The sequence below is a fragment of the Cyprinodon variegatus genome, unplaced genomic scaffold, assembly GCF_000732505.1.
Source record: "Cyprinodon variegatus isolate N-32 unplaced genomic scaffold, C_variegatus-1.0 Scaffold171, whole genome shotgun sequence".
Taxonomy (NCBI): Eukaryota; Metazoa; Chordata; class Actinopteri; order Cyprinodontiformes; family Cyprinodontidae; genus Cyprinodon; species Cyprinodon variegatus.
In genome coordinates this window covers 214,905-229,680 of record NW_015150624.1, presented here as the reverse complement: position 1 = coordinate 229,680, position 14,776 = coordinate 214,905, and the positions used below count along the sequence as shown (strand labels likewise).

Sequence of the window (14,776 nt, the reverse complement as noted above, 5' to 3'; positions counted from 1 at the left end):
AAAAAAAAAATTTTTTTTTTTAGTTTTTTTTTAAGAGGGTCTTTTTGCAAATGACATAATTGTTTAGCTCTATAAATATAATTTATATAGTTTCTTTCTTCCATCTTCTCCATGTTAAAACGCTCATTAAATCACACAGATGTACACCCATCCTCCACAGGGCAAAGTGTCTCTGCTCACTTGCAGACAAATTGGTCTACAATTCTTGTGCAGCGCTTGCACTTCACGTAGCAACACCAGTGGAACTTGCAGTTGCAGCGCTCCACTATTTGGGCTTTGTACTGATCATAACCTCGGCCACAACACATTAACTCGCACCCATCCATGCCTTCTGATGTCTTGTTGCAAAGGCGTCCCACTGTGCCCAAGGAGCCAGTGCTTTGGTTCTTTAAGCAGTAGTCTGGACTCTGGTCGATGTGCACCAAATCATTGCCCGTGGGTGGGTTGAAATTGCTGTGCAACGGTACCAGTTTGCCACGTGAGTTGAGCTTCATGGCTGCAGCGCTGTCATACTTCTCCTTCAGAGCATCACCCACCTTTCGGAAGTCAGCCAGCTGTAGCCAGCAGGTCTTTAAGCTGCAGGAACCCGACACGCCATGGCACTTGCACGACACATCAGCGAGGTTTGACACAGCCTTAAAAAAATACAGGAAGAAGATCTTTAAAAGCAGTTTCTAGGAATGGATTTCAAAAGTGCTCATTCTTTTGAAAAAACACTCCTGCTAACCTAGCTAAAAAAGATTAATTTGCAAAAAATGCATAAGCCTTAAAACACTCACATTCTACCGTGTCACAACCACAAACTTGAATCTAGCTTTATTGGGATTTTATGCAGTAGACCAACATAAAATAGTTTCCTCTTGTGTTTTTATTTCATATATATATATATATATATATATATATATATATATATATATATATATATATATATATGTTAAACATAATCATCAGCGTTCTTTACCCTGACCCAAAGTCTGACAAAGAGCATTATAAAACCCCTTAACGAAACAAGGATTCATTTTTAACAGTTAGCTGGTATGAATAGTTATTGATAAGTTTGGGTTTTAAAGTATATTCCAAGGTACGAACATCTTAATCCACCAACTAAAACACAGGTAGATCTTAGCCCCTGCACAAGTGCCAATCTACTATGCCATGGATGTCAAAAGAAACTGACAGGCTGGAAAAATAGGGCTCAATCTTAGAAGCAGCAGAGAGGCAGTTTGCTAAAAGCGACACAAGTGATATGTGGAAGTAGTAACAATGCTCAGATTGGCCGAAATGCAAATTATGTGAAAGAAATCTAAATTTTAATATCACCTAGAACAAACCATCTTCACTGAAATATATGGTGATTGCAGTTTAATGGTGTGGGGAATGTTTTCATCAATCAAGATGGGGAAGCAGCTTAAAGCTAAAGGGAAGAAGCCACAATCAGATGAAATTAAAATTAAAACCTTTTAGAGGACAAAAAAAAAAAAAAAAAAAAAATTTAAGCTGGGGAAAAGGCTCCCCTTTCAGCAACACAATGTGGTTCCATGAAGCATTCTCAGAAATTCTAAATATAAATGCACGCAACCATGTTCTTCCTTTTTGAGATGGAGGGGTATTAGAGAAATACTTCACTTTTATTCTTTTTCTAAAGGTTACATCATAAAATGTTATTGTGACCACAGTTTTTACAATGTTTTACAATGGCTTTTTTAGGACCCTATAGCAGAGATGACCCAATTAAGTTTTTTTCCAGTCCAATCTCATATGTGGGCTGAGCATATCGCACTGATCCGATACTGCTGCAAGAATTAACCATAAACCTTTCCATGCAAATAAGTAATCAGGCTCATCCTACAAGTTTTTTTAAAACTGTTAACAAATTACCGCAGCTTTAAAACAGCATTACTTGCTGCGACTGCTCAGAGTCATTCATCCTACATCTGATCTAGCCAATTAGTGAATATCGATATTGGATCAGTGCATCTCTGCTCTGCAGCTGGTGCTTAAGTATTGACAATAGTATCTTACAATAACACAAAATTCAAAACTCATTTTATAATTTCCCTGTTTATTTTTTTTTTTTATTTTAGGCTTTGTTTAACAAAAACAGAGACACCAATTACCAGGCTTAGCCTATTTTCAGTCGGAAACCATGGACAACATGAGAAAACACTAAGTATGAATACCTTTGCAAGGCACTCCATATCTCCAATGAGTTGCTTTTTAACTGCATGCTCATAAGGAATCACTTTACTATTGAGGACAGTGCTGTCCTGGCTAACTCTCCAAAGGTGCACAACATAAAACTTTCACCCATTTGTTTGACTTGAAAGGAAACAGTCTGAGAAGAAAGATCTAGCATTATGTTTTCTTTGAGGTCGATTCAAGATGTTTGGAAGGAAAAAACCCCGAGCCGTCTCCAACGACTCTCTCTCCCTATACACATCAAAGCTGAGGAGGGAGTGAACAGACAGAGCTGTTAAACAGATGATCATACAGAATCTATGTTACGGACCTGGTTTATCTCACTTATAAAAGTCAGTTTTTCTCTTTCTGCACCTTCACACTTGTTTCCTATCAGATGACGCAAAAGACCAGTGTAAATGTCTTACCCTCCTTCCTGCCTCATTATTGTGGAGGTTCATCTGCAGCCTTGCGCTCTCGTACGAGCCTTTTGGATAGCTCTTCTCCCTCTCGCGTGCGTCCACAAACTCCTTAGAGAACCTATAGCCATAGTTGAGGTTGTCTCCGCAGCCACCCCACAGCCAGTCTCTCTGTAGATCTTTGGGACGAGCAGCCCGACTGCACCCACAGCTGTTGAGCTCACCCTCTCTGCAGGCACGGCTCACTGTGTTCACCACCCCTGCTGCACTGATCGCATAGGTGAACGCTGTTTCACGACTGCCTGTGTATACACAAAATGACATCATATCACATTTGACATAGTGAGATTTAAAGATACAAATATCTACAATAGGTAATTTCATGAGCATTACCTTGGAAATGTATTCATACCTCTTTAACATTTTCACATTCTGTCACGATCTGACCAAAAGCTTCAAGGTAGAATAATTAAAAGATTTATAAATTAGCACAAAATAGTTGAATGGGAGGAAAGTGATGCATGTTTCTCATTGCTTTACAAAATACTATCCAAAAAAAAACATTTGTGTGCATTAATGCATTGTATTCCGTCCCTTTTTTTCTCTGACGCTAAAGCCCAACCAACTGACTTCTGTTTCTGTGGATATATTGACTAAAACACCCCGGTCAGTGATTAAGCTTAAGCAATTTAAAGCAGGTTTGATTGCAAATTATGGTTAGAAGTCTTGTACAGTGCACGAAGTGCTGTTCGGTCCATCATCCAGCAACCTAAACAGTAAAGCATAACTGCAATTGTGGATGTCCAATTAAATTCATTAGCCAGTAAAGGGAACCATTATTCTAAAGAAGAGCTAATTATTTTGGCCTCTACGGAAAATGTACAAGAAAAAAGGATCGGTGAAAGAAAGCCAGAAAAAGCCAGCTTTGTAATTTGCAATAAACCATGAAGAAGACGGAAGTGCTTCTTACAAACAACATATGGATGGAAGAAAAAAAGTTCAGCACATCATTTTGAAAAAAAAAAACTTCTGTGAAACTTTTGAGATTGTAAATTCAAACTGAATGGGGAGGACAATACAGGGCAATCCTGGAAGAAAATGCAACATGTTTATAGTGTTTCCGAAAACTAACTGTTAGTTTTTTTCAAAATTGAATATTTCTCTGTGTCACTCTGACTTAAATGTGTGGGGTGTTAGGATATGTGATGTCATATGACAGCAGTCATCATAGGCTAAGGAGTACAGAGCACTTCAGCCAAGTACTGCAGGCTCGTCACTGACAGCATGCTGAAGAGTGTAATCTGGTTTGCTGTTATTGGGCCGCAGCCAGAGAGAACACAGCGCCCTCAAGTGACCAAAAGGCCTCTTAAACTATGGGCATTTTAGTCCATTTAAAATTGCCATAGAATCTTTCCATTAAACTGTCATGACTGAGTGATGGTGGAGTCACAGGTCATTAACGTTTTTCTATCCTGGGCATTTATTCTGTAAAAAAGACAACAGAGAGGAAAAGACTAAAGCTATACAAGTTATCATTCTAACAAAGCCACAGACAACTACAGAGAACTGATAAGCTCAAGGAGAATCATTTGAAAACAGTCTGTATAGCTGGTGGGTAGGTTGTGAAGATCAGGACTGCTAAACAGCAAAAAAATAATACCCCATATAGTCTATGAGGCCAAATCTATAGGGATTAAACTGTAATGGCAACAGCAGATGGGGAAAGAGAGATGGGTCAAGAAAAAGAAAATATGGAGCAAAATAGAACAAGGGATATGTAAAAATTGATGATCATATAAAAAGAAGACACTGCTGAAAAACTCCTTAGACAAAAAAGGAATCTGAATGCAGTTTCACTCTGCTGTTTTGTTTAAGGCTTTCATAGACAGCTATTTAAGCAAAAGACATCTTTATCTAGCACAAAGGGGAACAGGAACAACTGGCAGCTTATGAGGTTGTCATTGAGGACTAACTGTTAAGTAGTAGGCTGTATTCAAATAGGTGCATTTCTAGCTTTGGTAAAAAATAGTAACACAGCTGTTCAACCATAAACCTTACAGTCAACAAAATATCTAGAAAGGCTAAGACAATGAATCATTCTGTAACAGTGTTAAAGTTCATAGGTAAAACTTTGTGATCAAGGCAATTTTCTAAAATAATGCATCCACAGAATATCTAGAGTGGTGCAGAATAAAAGGGTTATTTTTACTGAAAAAATGTATAGCAATTTACAGTGGTTTAAGATGTATAAATTACCTACTGTAAGGATTATTTTCATAATTTTTATATTGAAAAAAAGCAACATGAAAGATGATAAATGCAAAAGCAGCAAAGAAATTAGAGATGATCCCATCTTCACTCTTAAAAAGGAAAAGACTGGAGAGAAGAAGCAATGTCAGATGTGAATGGTGTATCACATGCATTGAACTGGATAATGCTTATCTTGTGCAAATAGGGCTTTATTCCCAAAATCACTTTATAGAATGGGTCCTAGTTCAGTATTACAGACCCAATTGTGGCATTTCGTTTATATTTCTGTTGTCCTTGTTATTTTCTGTGATGTAAGGTAAAAGACAGTTAACTTGTGTGGATGTATGTGCACTAGTGTTGGTGCAAAATCAGGTCAATTTTTTTCTTTTTTAAGATTTTCATTTCTCATTCTATTTATTGCAACCACTTAAAAAAAAACCTTCATTTCCAGATTCAATGGCAAGCATTGCCCTGATTTTAGCTGTATTTGAAAATATTGGACATTTTGCAGCATCACTTTCAAATTGGAAACATTAATGCTAACTTTCTGAGTCCTACATCCAGTTACCTGTGTAGTGAAGGACTGCTGTGAACATTCAACTGTGCTCCAGGTTAATTGAGACCTTTTGAACCCAGGTAAACATCACAACCGAGATTCTCCCCAAGCATTTTTTAAAAACACAAAATAGACTATAAGCTGTAAACTATGGAGAGATTGGGACAGAGGACTGGGGTGCAGGCATAAGTCCTAGTATGTGCTGCATGCTGGTAAAAAAGGCCCAGTATGCTGAGGGGTCAAATTTAGAAGTCACGAAGAAGCCTCTGACTGCAGAATCTCAGTTGTATGACAGTCTGATGAAGCGGATGCTCAGAGATGTCTAATTTCCCTTTAAAAAAAAAACAAACAAAAAAAAACTCCTTTGTAAGATGAGTTTCCAGAATAGAAGCAGCCTTCTTTATTATTTTGTTGAGCTGTGTTAAGTCAGTACTTCTGATGCTAATGGGATGGCAGAAGAGATGACACACTATACAAAAAGTATATAGAAGTATGCTCCAGCCAGCTAAAAGCACTAAGCTTCCAAAAATTCAGTACTTTTTTATTACATTTCTTTTAAAATAAAATAAAATAATTCTTATTTTTTTTATTTTTTTTTATTTTAAGCCGCTTTGGAATTTAAGTTATTGTTTACAAGCCCCTAAAAGCCACAGGTTACTTCCACATCAGTCCTTTTTGCTGCTACCTTATCTAGGGGTCACCATAGCAAGTCACTGCAGCTTGCAAACAGACTTAGAGTTTTATACCGTATCATCTTGGAGATGCACAAAACTAACGGATGAGAATAAATTGAGTGGTTAGGTGGGAAAAAATGTTTTTTTCCCTTTATCCAGTTTGCACAAATCATGTTTGTACAGCTGAAGATGACACACACTAAAGAAACATTAAAGACATTCTTACACCACAAGCAATATCTGTAATAAAAACTAACACCAATTCTAAGATTCAATTACATTTTGTGACTTAAGCGACCAAGACTGCTGTAACTCTGCACTAATCACATTATTATTTTACATGTTAATTATACTAAGAGTGCATAGAGTTCTGATGAGAAAGTAAACCAAACAGCTTTTGCATTTAGCAAAATATAGTGTTGCTAAAAGCAAGTTAAGCCTGCTCCTCATATATCTCTAAGAACAAACAGACCCTGTAATCTCTGACAAGTTGATTTAAGTGTATCCTTACTACCCTCTTGTATTTAAATACAGGCAGAAGTGTGTGTTAGACTATCTCTCATTCATCAGTGGGAAAGCAGATTCTCTGTCTCCCTTCTGCTCCATGTCAGGGGCTTCATTTGTGGGCCAAAGCCACATATGATTTATCCAGCAACCTCACCCACCAACTATTCCCTTCACTCAGCTGCTGAGAATCATCAACCCCATGCATTTCACAATTTTACCCACAGACTTACATTTGCTTTCATTTTTAACCCCCCCTAAAAAAAAAAAAAAAGAGAAAAAAAGTGGAGCTCAAATTTTGAATAAAAGAGATAAATTGTAAGCTTATGCTCGTTAACTCTGGGTAATGCATAGAATGCCTTCCATATTTTAACACTGGGCCGCATATCACGTTCAAACCATAAGCGATGAACCAACACAACATGGTTCATGCTTCAGCAGAAAAAGACTCATGGTTCTCCTTTTGTTCAATGATTGAAAATCTTAAAGGTGCGGCTTACAATTGTGATGGGCTCTCTTCACTATAATGTCTCTAAGTGAAATCTAGAGTAGAGAGATATCATGAAAGCAAAGCATAGTATACTTGTGAATTCACAAAATGCAGCCAACTTTGCAATGTACTTTATGAAATGAAGTATAACTTGTTAGAAACCCATGTGTGATGATTTTTGTTCCCAGCTGACAGAAACAGCCAGGGAAAGACAGAGAACAGATCCGGCTATGGAAGAAAACTATTATGAAAGCCCTCCATTCTGTTTTTCTGCTCTGCATATTTGTACAGTTACTACAGCTGCAAAATTATTGTCAGAGTCAAGAGAGACACATTCAACATTGCCCCTCTAAGTCTGGAAAAGTATGATGCCAGAGTCATGCTGTTGTTCACAATGATGTCAGACTCAAATGTATATGTTTTCTATCGCAGGGTTGGACTGGGGTTGGTTTGTTTCTAAACCAGAAGTGAAGAAGAGTTGATTTGGAAGGAGACTGAGACCACAAAAGTGGGTCTTCGTCCAGCTATCTAGTCTGGACCAGGGCTCACTTCAGTATATTCACACCTGTACAGAAGGTCTGGACCAAGTAGCGAAAATCAACTCTGGTCCATCAAACCAAAAGTGGCTGGTGTGAAAATACCCTTGATAGAAGTTCAATATAGGGTTGAAACAATTAATCACATTAATCAATTATTGAAATAATCATCAACGAATAATGTAATAAATTAATCGTTACATGTCTTTAACTGAAAGAGTGACCCACTTTGAGCAACAATTATACCAAAATTTTAAAAATAAAAACGGTAAACATTTTGCATTTAAGTTGAAAATCTTTTTTCGTATGTCAATAGGCTCTATCCAGAACTCCTCAAGTGGAAAAGTTTAAGTTTCACTTAGTGTAATTTGGCAAAAAGTCTTCTTTAAGGAATTTTTGGCTATCCGATTATCGAAAAAATAATCTACGGATTAATCGATTTGCAAAATAATCGTTAGTTGCAGCCCTACTTCAATATAACTACAGCTGTTCTGCCTTAGGTGTTATTTGGAGAACATTATCAAAGAAAAGTTTGATGGATCAAGGAACATAGGCAGTTTGGAGATAGAGTTCTGGAGTCCAAATTTAAGAACTTAACTTAGCTCAAAACCTTTTGAAGGGGAAAATAGATTTGCCTTCTGAAGATGTAATCTTTACCATGGAGTGGGAAAAAAATATTGATGAAAGGCAGCCTTAGTTAAAAATCTAGAATACTGATTTTCAAAAACACAGCTAACATGTAGAAGGTGCTCTGGTGAGACAATATTTAACATTATAGCCTAAAAGATGGTGTTGGTAATATCCTGCAAAGATATTGACAAAGTCTTCAGGTATGCCCTAATTGCTTTGCAGTGGTGTTTTTTTTTTTCCTTTTTGTTTTACACATGTATACAATTTCTTACCTATTTGCATGACACGTCCAAAAACAGAGGAGTTGTCCACAGTGCTGCAATTCCAGCGCCGGTGCCTGAACTGGTACTGGCATTCACGAATCCCCATTTTGGCACCTTCACCAATAAACTGCATGTGGTCCTGGTAGAGCTGGCACAGTTTCTTTTGGCCCTGAGACAGGCCTACCAGCTGGCTGCAGAGAGGCTGGGCCCCGATGATATAGGCCTCTGGGATCAGTAAAGGGTTCATGGCCAAAGACCTGGGGGTTGGGGGGGACACACAATGCAGTGTTTCACTCAGTGCCACTGAAACAGATGTATGGAGGTTTTTCAGGCCAAGGCCATGATCATCAGTTGATTTCCCTTGATTGAGTTTGAGAAAGGTATGTAAATCATTGCAAAGAGGGGTATTCAGTCAGAGTCATAAGTAAAATCTCTGCATGTGGGCTTGTCTTGGGTTGAACACAGTGTCCCTGGGAGCTGGGAGAAGTTCAAGTTCTGTTCTCTACAAACATTAGGAGGTTGATCAGAGGAAAATAATACATCTCCAGAATGCCAGAGAAACAAATTTTTGCTGTACATGCTTTGATCAGGTTTTTCCTCACCCAATGTTTTAAATGTTGCCAATACAAGCCATTTTTCCCCATTGACTATTGGGGTATCCAAAATCCAAAAGTACATCTCTCTGGATTTTCACAGCTTTCAGGTACCAAATATGGAAGATCCTGATTGTTTTATGTGTAAATCAAAGACAGTATTAAGAAAAAGAAACAGATAATGACACTACCTATAAGGATAGCAAGAAGCAAATGTTTATAAATCAGCAAAAAAGGGAAACACCAGAGTGAGCATCTGGTTCCAGGCCACAGAACAATTAGAGCAGCCCATCTCTGAGACCCCAGAGAGACACAATTAGCCCCCAGTGTAACCTGATCCACTGAGGAAACTCACCAGTGAGGGAACAAGGGAATGAATACACCAATGCATACACACCAAGAGGCACACAAACGGGGGTGCAGGGGGGGTAACGTCTCAGCACTCAAACACACACAGATTGATGCCCTGTCAACATCCACCCTTAAATCATTCACACCTGTGAGTTCTCTTTAAAAGGAAACAGAAAGACACACAGACTTTTTTGGCATTCAACTCCCATCTCTAAGAGATCAGTGGTATTCTAAGAGGCTACAGCAGGATTTGTAATTATACTCTGTAGTTGAACTTTAATGTAGCTGCTCCAATAAAATTCTTAATAGGCTTTTGTCTTTAAAAAAAATGTTTTTATGTATTGTTAAACAAAGTAGTGTAATAGATTATATCATTCAATTGGTTGTATGTTGCACAGTTTATAAACTGAAATGCTCATAAAACGCTTTAGCTAAAAAATTTGTGAAAAGTGCTCCTGCTATCATCGATACATAGTGGCCAAGTTTATGAAAATATTATGTATGTAGAGTTCCATCTCAGTAGGAACTACTGTGGGTATCTGTATTCTTAACCTTATGAATTTGAAGGCTAAATTCTAAAGCCAAAATTTCATGTTTCAGAAATATTTTAAATTTTTATTTGGCAAAACATTTAAACTACACAGTTAACAAATCAAGACAAGGTCTTTACAGACAAAAATGTATACATACCACCATGAGTTGGCCTCTACGACCACCTGCATGAGGAGCATGACGAGCGTGAGGGCAAAGACACAGTTCCTGGAGTCCAGCAAGCTGCCAAAGGGCCAGCAAACTGGCCGACAGACACACTTTAGCCCAATGTTCATACTGCCAGAGATCTGCAACGAAACAGAGAACAAAAGCATTTCAGTCTATATTCTTGATCTACTTATTTTTCATTATTCAGTATAAACACATTCATGTTATTCAAAGATACTAGTTATATTTCCTCATGTGCAACAAAGATGTAAGAGTGACAAGAGCCCTGAGGCCACCTGCGCTTGAACAGCAGAGCCAGAAAAGTCATTTAGTCTGAGTGTGAATCACAGAAGACTGACAGACATGCAGCCAGGGAAGAAACAATGAAACTCCAGACACATTCCTGGGAGCAGCCGCCGGAAGGCCTAAAGTTTGATTTTTATGAAGCTGCAGTTCAAGGTATGAGGTGTTTAGATATGACATGCAAAACAAATCACAAAAAAACAAAAAACAAACACATTTTATACATTTCAATATATTTGAAATGTTTTACCTGTTTTATGATCTTATTGACAGTGTAGGTCTCTTTGGTGTTTTTTTATTACTCTGATATTTAGGAATGTATGATAGCATATTATTATTGTTACACCTTATTTTTTAATTGCAATTCCGTGCAGTTAATACAACTTTTAAGAGATCTACTGTAAAAAAAAAAATACGTTTAAAAATACATATAGGCCTATATTAAAAAAAAAATATATATTAGGTGAACGCTTGACATGTCATTAATCAAAAGAAAATAGGTTTTCATTGCGTTAAACCATATTTCCACTATGGTTAATTGAGTTTCAGACAAACACTAGCCACGTTTTGTATGTTGGTTTGCCAAGATTACGCAAATGTAAGAAAAAAGCTGACAGCAATTATTTAACAAGTGCGAAAGTCCGGAGAAACTTTGCGCAAGCAGAACATATGTCTAAATATTGCCCTTTATTTTTGCAAACCCAGCCGCGTTGCCAGCCCTCCAGCTGCAGCTTGGTGTACATTTTGGGACTCAAAGAGTCATTCTCCTTAATTTTTCAGGTTTGTGCTGTGAAGACAGTATACCGACAACTAAAAGGCCAAGTTCACCCGATTCGGGTACAAAATTATCCACGCACGGTGCGCATGCATGAGCATGTGCTTTGAGTTTGCGAGAAGCCTCGGTAATAATTAGAATTAACAAGCTGCCTATTTTTTCTTCTTTTTTTGTGCTGTCTCTAAAATCTTAAGTCTCCTGCTGTTGTTGATTTTTTTTTTTTTTTTTTTTTATTAAAGTAGCTACTACTAGATTGTAGTTTTTTTGTGTGCCAAACGAGAGCACCTATGGACCCTCTAGAAAATAATCATAATAATCTTAGTTATTTTACTTTAAATTTAATATTGGATTGACAAACATTTCCTATTTGATTTTAATCATTTAGAAATGTTGCTTTGTTTTACTACTACAAAACATTTTTTTACTATTTTTTTCACCACCACTATAAACTGATGTAAATTCGTGCGCCCAGTGACCCCTAGAAACGATCTGACCCGAGGAGAACCTTATAGAGCCTTGCAAGATGACTGATGACTACTGTGCGACTTTTTGTCGGTGCAAATTATGTCGGCCTACAGAACTATCAAACGAGGTCAAATACAATACAATACTGTAATGCTGAGAAATTATAGAAAGCTGCACTATCAGTCCTAATGAAAAAATTAAATAACACCTCACAACCAGAACTGAAAAGAAAAAAAAAAAACACATCAAGGGCCCGTTTTAAATCCAGGGTTTCATGGAAAAATTTATCTAAAATATTTTACTATCAGGGAGGTTACATTTGTTCCTCTATTAAATCATTCGATTGTAAACTCTTAGAAAAACCCGAAGCTTATTCTGGGACTTTAATTGGCTGTGAAAGGTAGCCCTTAAAATAGGCTATAATTACTTTTTTTTTTTTTTTTTTTTTATAATCGCAGTTTTACAAAAGAACGAATATTGTTCGTTTGCACACAACAAAACCGAAAGCGCACAGTTCAGTTCAGAAAATGAATGAACTTTTTTCTCCCATTTGATATTTCCCAAAAACCAGGAGAGGGAGCCAGGTGCAAGGATTAGACTGAGAAGAAGAACAAAGTAATAATATTACAAGCTCAGTAAACTTCAAAAGTAGTCTCACTCAGGTCTCACTAACTTTTATGGATGAAATGTCCTTAGTTTTATGTTGTTTTTTTTTATTTGGAATATTGATTATTTCTACAATTAAGGGTTTAAGAATGGAAGCATGTTTTCATTTTATATCTATAATGGACTTACACCATTCAAGAACAAATATTAAATACAGGGCGAAACATAGATCTACACACCGGTCTCCCTTAGATCAGGCGCAGGACATTTATACTCACCAGGGAACACAGGATGATAGAAGATGCAATCCACTCTTTGCAGAAGGAATCGATGAAATAATCCCAGATGTGGCCGGCTGGATTTTAGGTTCCTGAAGTCAATCCTCGTGTTTTTTAAATCCGGATTTCGTGAAAAGTGCTTGATACGACTGAGAGTTCCTCTGGTTTTTATTCTTAGTGTTCAAGAGAGCCCCAAAGGTGAATCTATTAAAAGCGCTCCGTGCGCTTAAAGCAGCTTAAAGGTCTGGTAAAAAAAAAAAAAAAATAGTGGAATATAGGTACAGAATAAAAACTTTGATTGAAAAATAATAAGGTGGATATAGTTTTTTTTTCTTCTTCAGTGCGTAAATTTTTAGGAAGGATTCACTAAATGGAAACCAAAGTGCCACTGGTTTGGTCATAGGATGTAACCCTACTTTGTCGACTCACTTATGAAGTGAAGTGGGGAGACTCTGATTAATGTTCAACTACAAAACAAAGAGAATTCTGGTTTGCACATGAGATCCAGCCGCTCAAGTCATAGCGCCCTTTACCTGCAGAAAGATCCACACGGTGATCCTTGCCACACATGGCTTGTCAATTTACCTTCCATTCTTCAGTGCTCTGATAATTCCCTCAGCCAAAGTTAAAGGTTTTCACATGAGAGAAAAAAAAACAAAATAAAACACATAAACAGTCCACCGCTGCACAAATTGACGAGTTAAAAAATAAAATTGGGATCCTGATAGCGTGCTCCAAATAAGAAAAATATGATCTTCCCCTAATTTCCAAAGCTTGCGGCTTGACGAGCACGCAGTGTGTCAGGAGGACAGAGCGCGTCAACAGCGGCGTCTCTTGCTGGCTCCGACTGCTTTATGCTCCCACGCTCTATGTGCGCCTTTGGTTGCGTTCAAGTGCAGAAAAATAGCCCTCCCTCTCCTTTCCTCTCCCCTTTTTTCTTGCCTCTCTCACCTGCTACAGTTGCCTCCTCTCTCAATGTTGCGCTGATGCGCATTTGAACAAAAAATAAAAAGAGATTTTCTTCAATGCGCATGCGCTCCAAATTAATACCACTTGTTTTCCTCCAACTAACTTTTTTTTTTTTAAGAAGCAAGGATTCAGCAAAGGTAAAGTGGCGCAGGGAGGGGGTGGCAGAGAGAGGAACAGAAATGAGGGCGGAACAGCCTGTAACAAAACAAGCGTCTCTATTACCTAAAATAAACTTATAAAGCACCCGCGGCTATTAGCCCATCCATACCAGGGCAGAGTCAGAGATTTTCACCGGCTGCAGATCAGGTTACCGCTGCAGCACAATCAGTGCAGGCAGGTCCACACCGCGCGCTGCTTACACAAGCCGATCTCATCACCCGAAGGCCTGCGAGCATTTTCGGTAATTATTTTTTGATGGCACTCTATCTGAAAACAAGCAGCCGAAATCTGATCGCTTCTAGGTCGATATTTTTCAATGAGTCTGACGCCGACTGTTGGGGTGGAGGCAAAGTGGTTAATAGTTTCACACAGGAAGGCTCCTGTGCTCATTAAATGCGTGTATTTTGCATCGACTGAGGTAATTGGGATTTAATAATTAGTAAAAATATTTAGAATAAGATAAAGAGGAATCAAGAAACTAATTTTCTGCCTCTATGTTACTTTATACTAGGTGATATAACCAGATGCATTTCAGTAAATAATGATACAACTATAAAGGTAAAACATTTCAAGTATTTATTTTGTCTTGTTTTTTTAATGTTTTATATGGGTTACAGGTGGTTGTTCTTTTGCTTTTAGACCTAACAGCTGCATTTGACTCTTTGGACCATTAGATTTTATTTAATCTTTTGGAGCAGTGGGTGGGCATTAGGGGCACATCATTGGTGTGGTCAGATTTTATATGAGTGAGGGAACACATTGCCAGATTTTGAAATGATCCTCACCCACTCTGCTCTTATGTGGTGTCCCACAGGGGTCCTAGGCCCCCTTCTTTTTTTTTTGTCTTATTTGGGTTAATGTTTTAGAAAGCACAGGAATTTTTCTTTTTTACTGTTGTTTTATGATTGTCAGGTTTATATCCCTAATAAAAGGTTTTTTTTAGTTTTTTTTTCTTTACCGAACTACTGCTTCAATGTCTTAAGGAATGAAAGGCCTCGATGGCTTTACATTGTCTGCACTAGAAGTCAGTTTTTTGACACTTCTTGTGGAACTGCAGCCTTTGGCTCAATATATGAAA

General features: G+C 37.7%; 1 protein-coding gene across 2 annotated transcripts; it reads right to left on the bottom strand.

Moving 5' to 3' along the window:
* Nucleotides 1–14: 14 nt before the first annotated feature.
* LOC107087044 (protein Wnt-5a-like) lies at nt 15–13,484 on the bottom strand. 2 transcript variants are annotated; one of them, XM_015378384.1, is made up of 6 exons: nt 13,104–13,484; nt 12,571–12,814; nt 10,135–10,283; nt 8,510–8,757; nt 2,607–2,899; nt 15–635 (listed from the first exon to the last, which is right to left on the bottom strand). In XM_015378384.1, the coding sequence occupies exons 3-6, from the start codon at nt 10,269–10,271 to the stop codon at nt 177–179; spliced, it is 1,137 nt and encodes a 378-aa protein (XP_015233870.1). In that variant the 5' UTR covers nt 10,272–10,283; nt 12,571–12,814; nt 13,104–13,484; the 3' UTR covers nt 15–176. The 2 variants fall into 2 exon arrangements, with proteins under 2 accessions (XP_015233870.1, XP_015233869.1); XM_015378383.1 differs by having other exon boundaries at nt 12,571–13,484.
* Between the last annotated feature and the right edge of the window lie 1,292 nt (nt 13,485–14,776).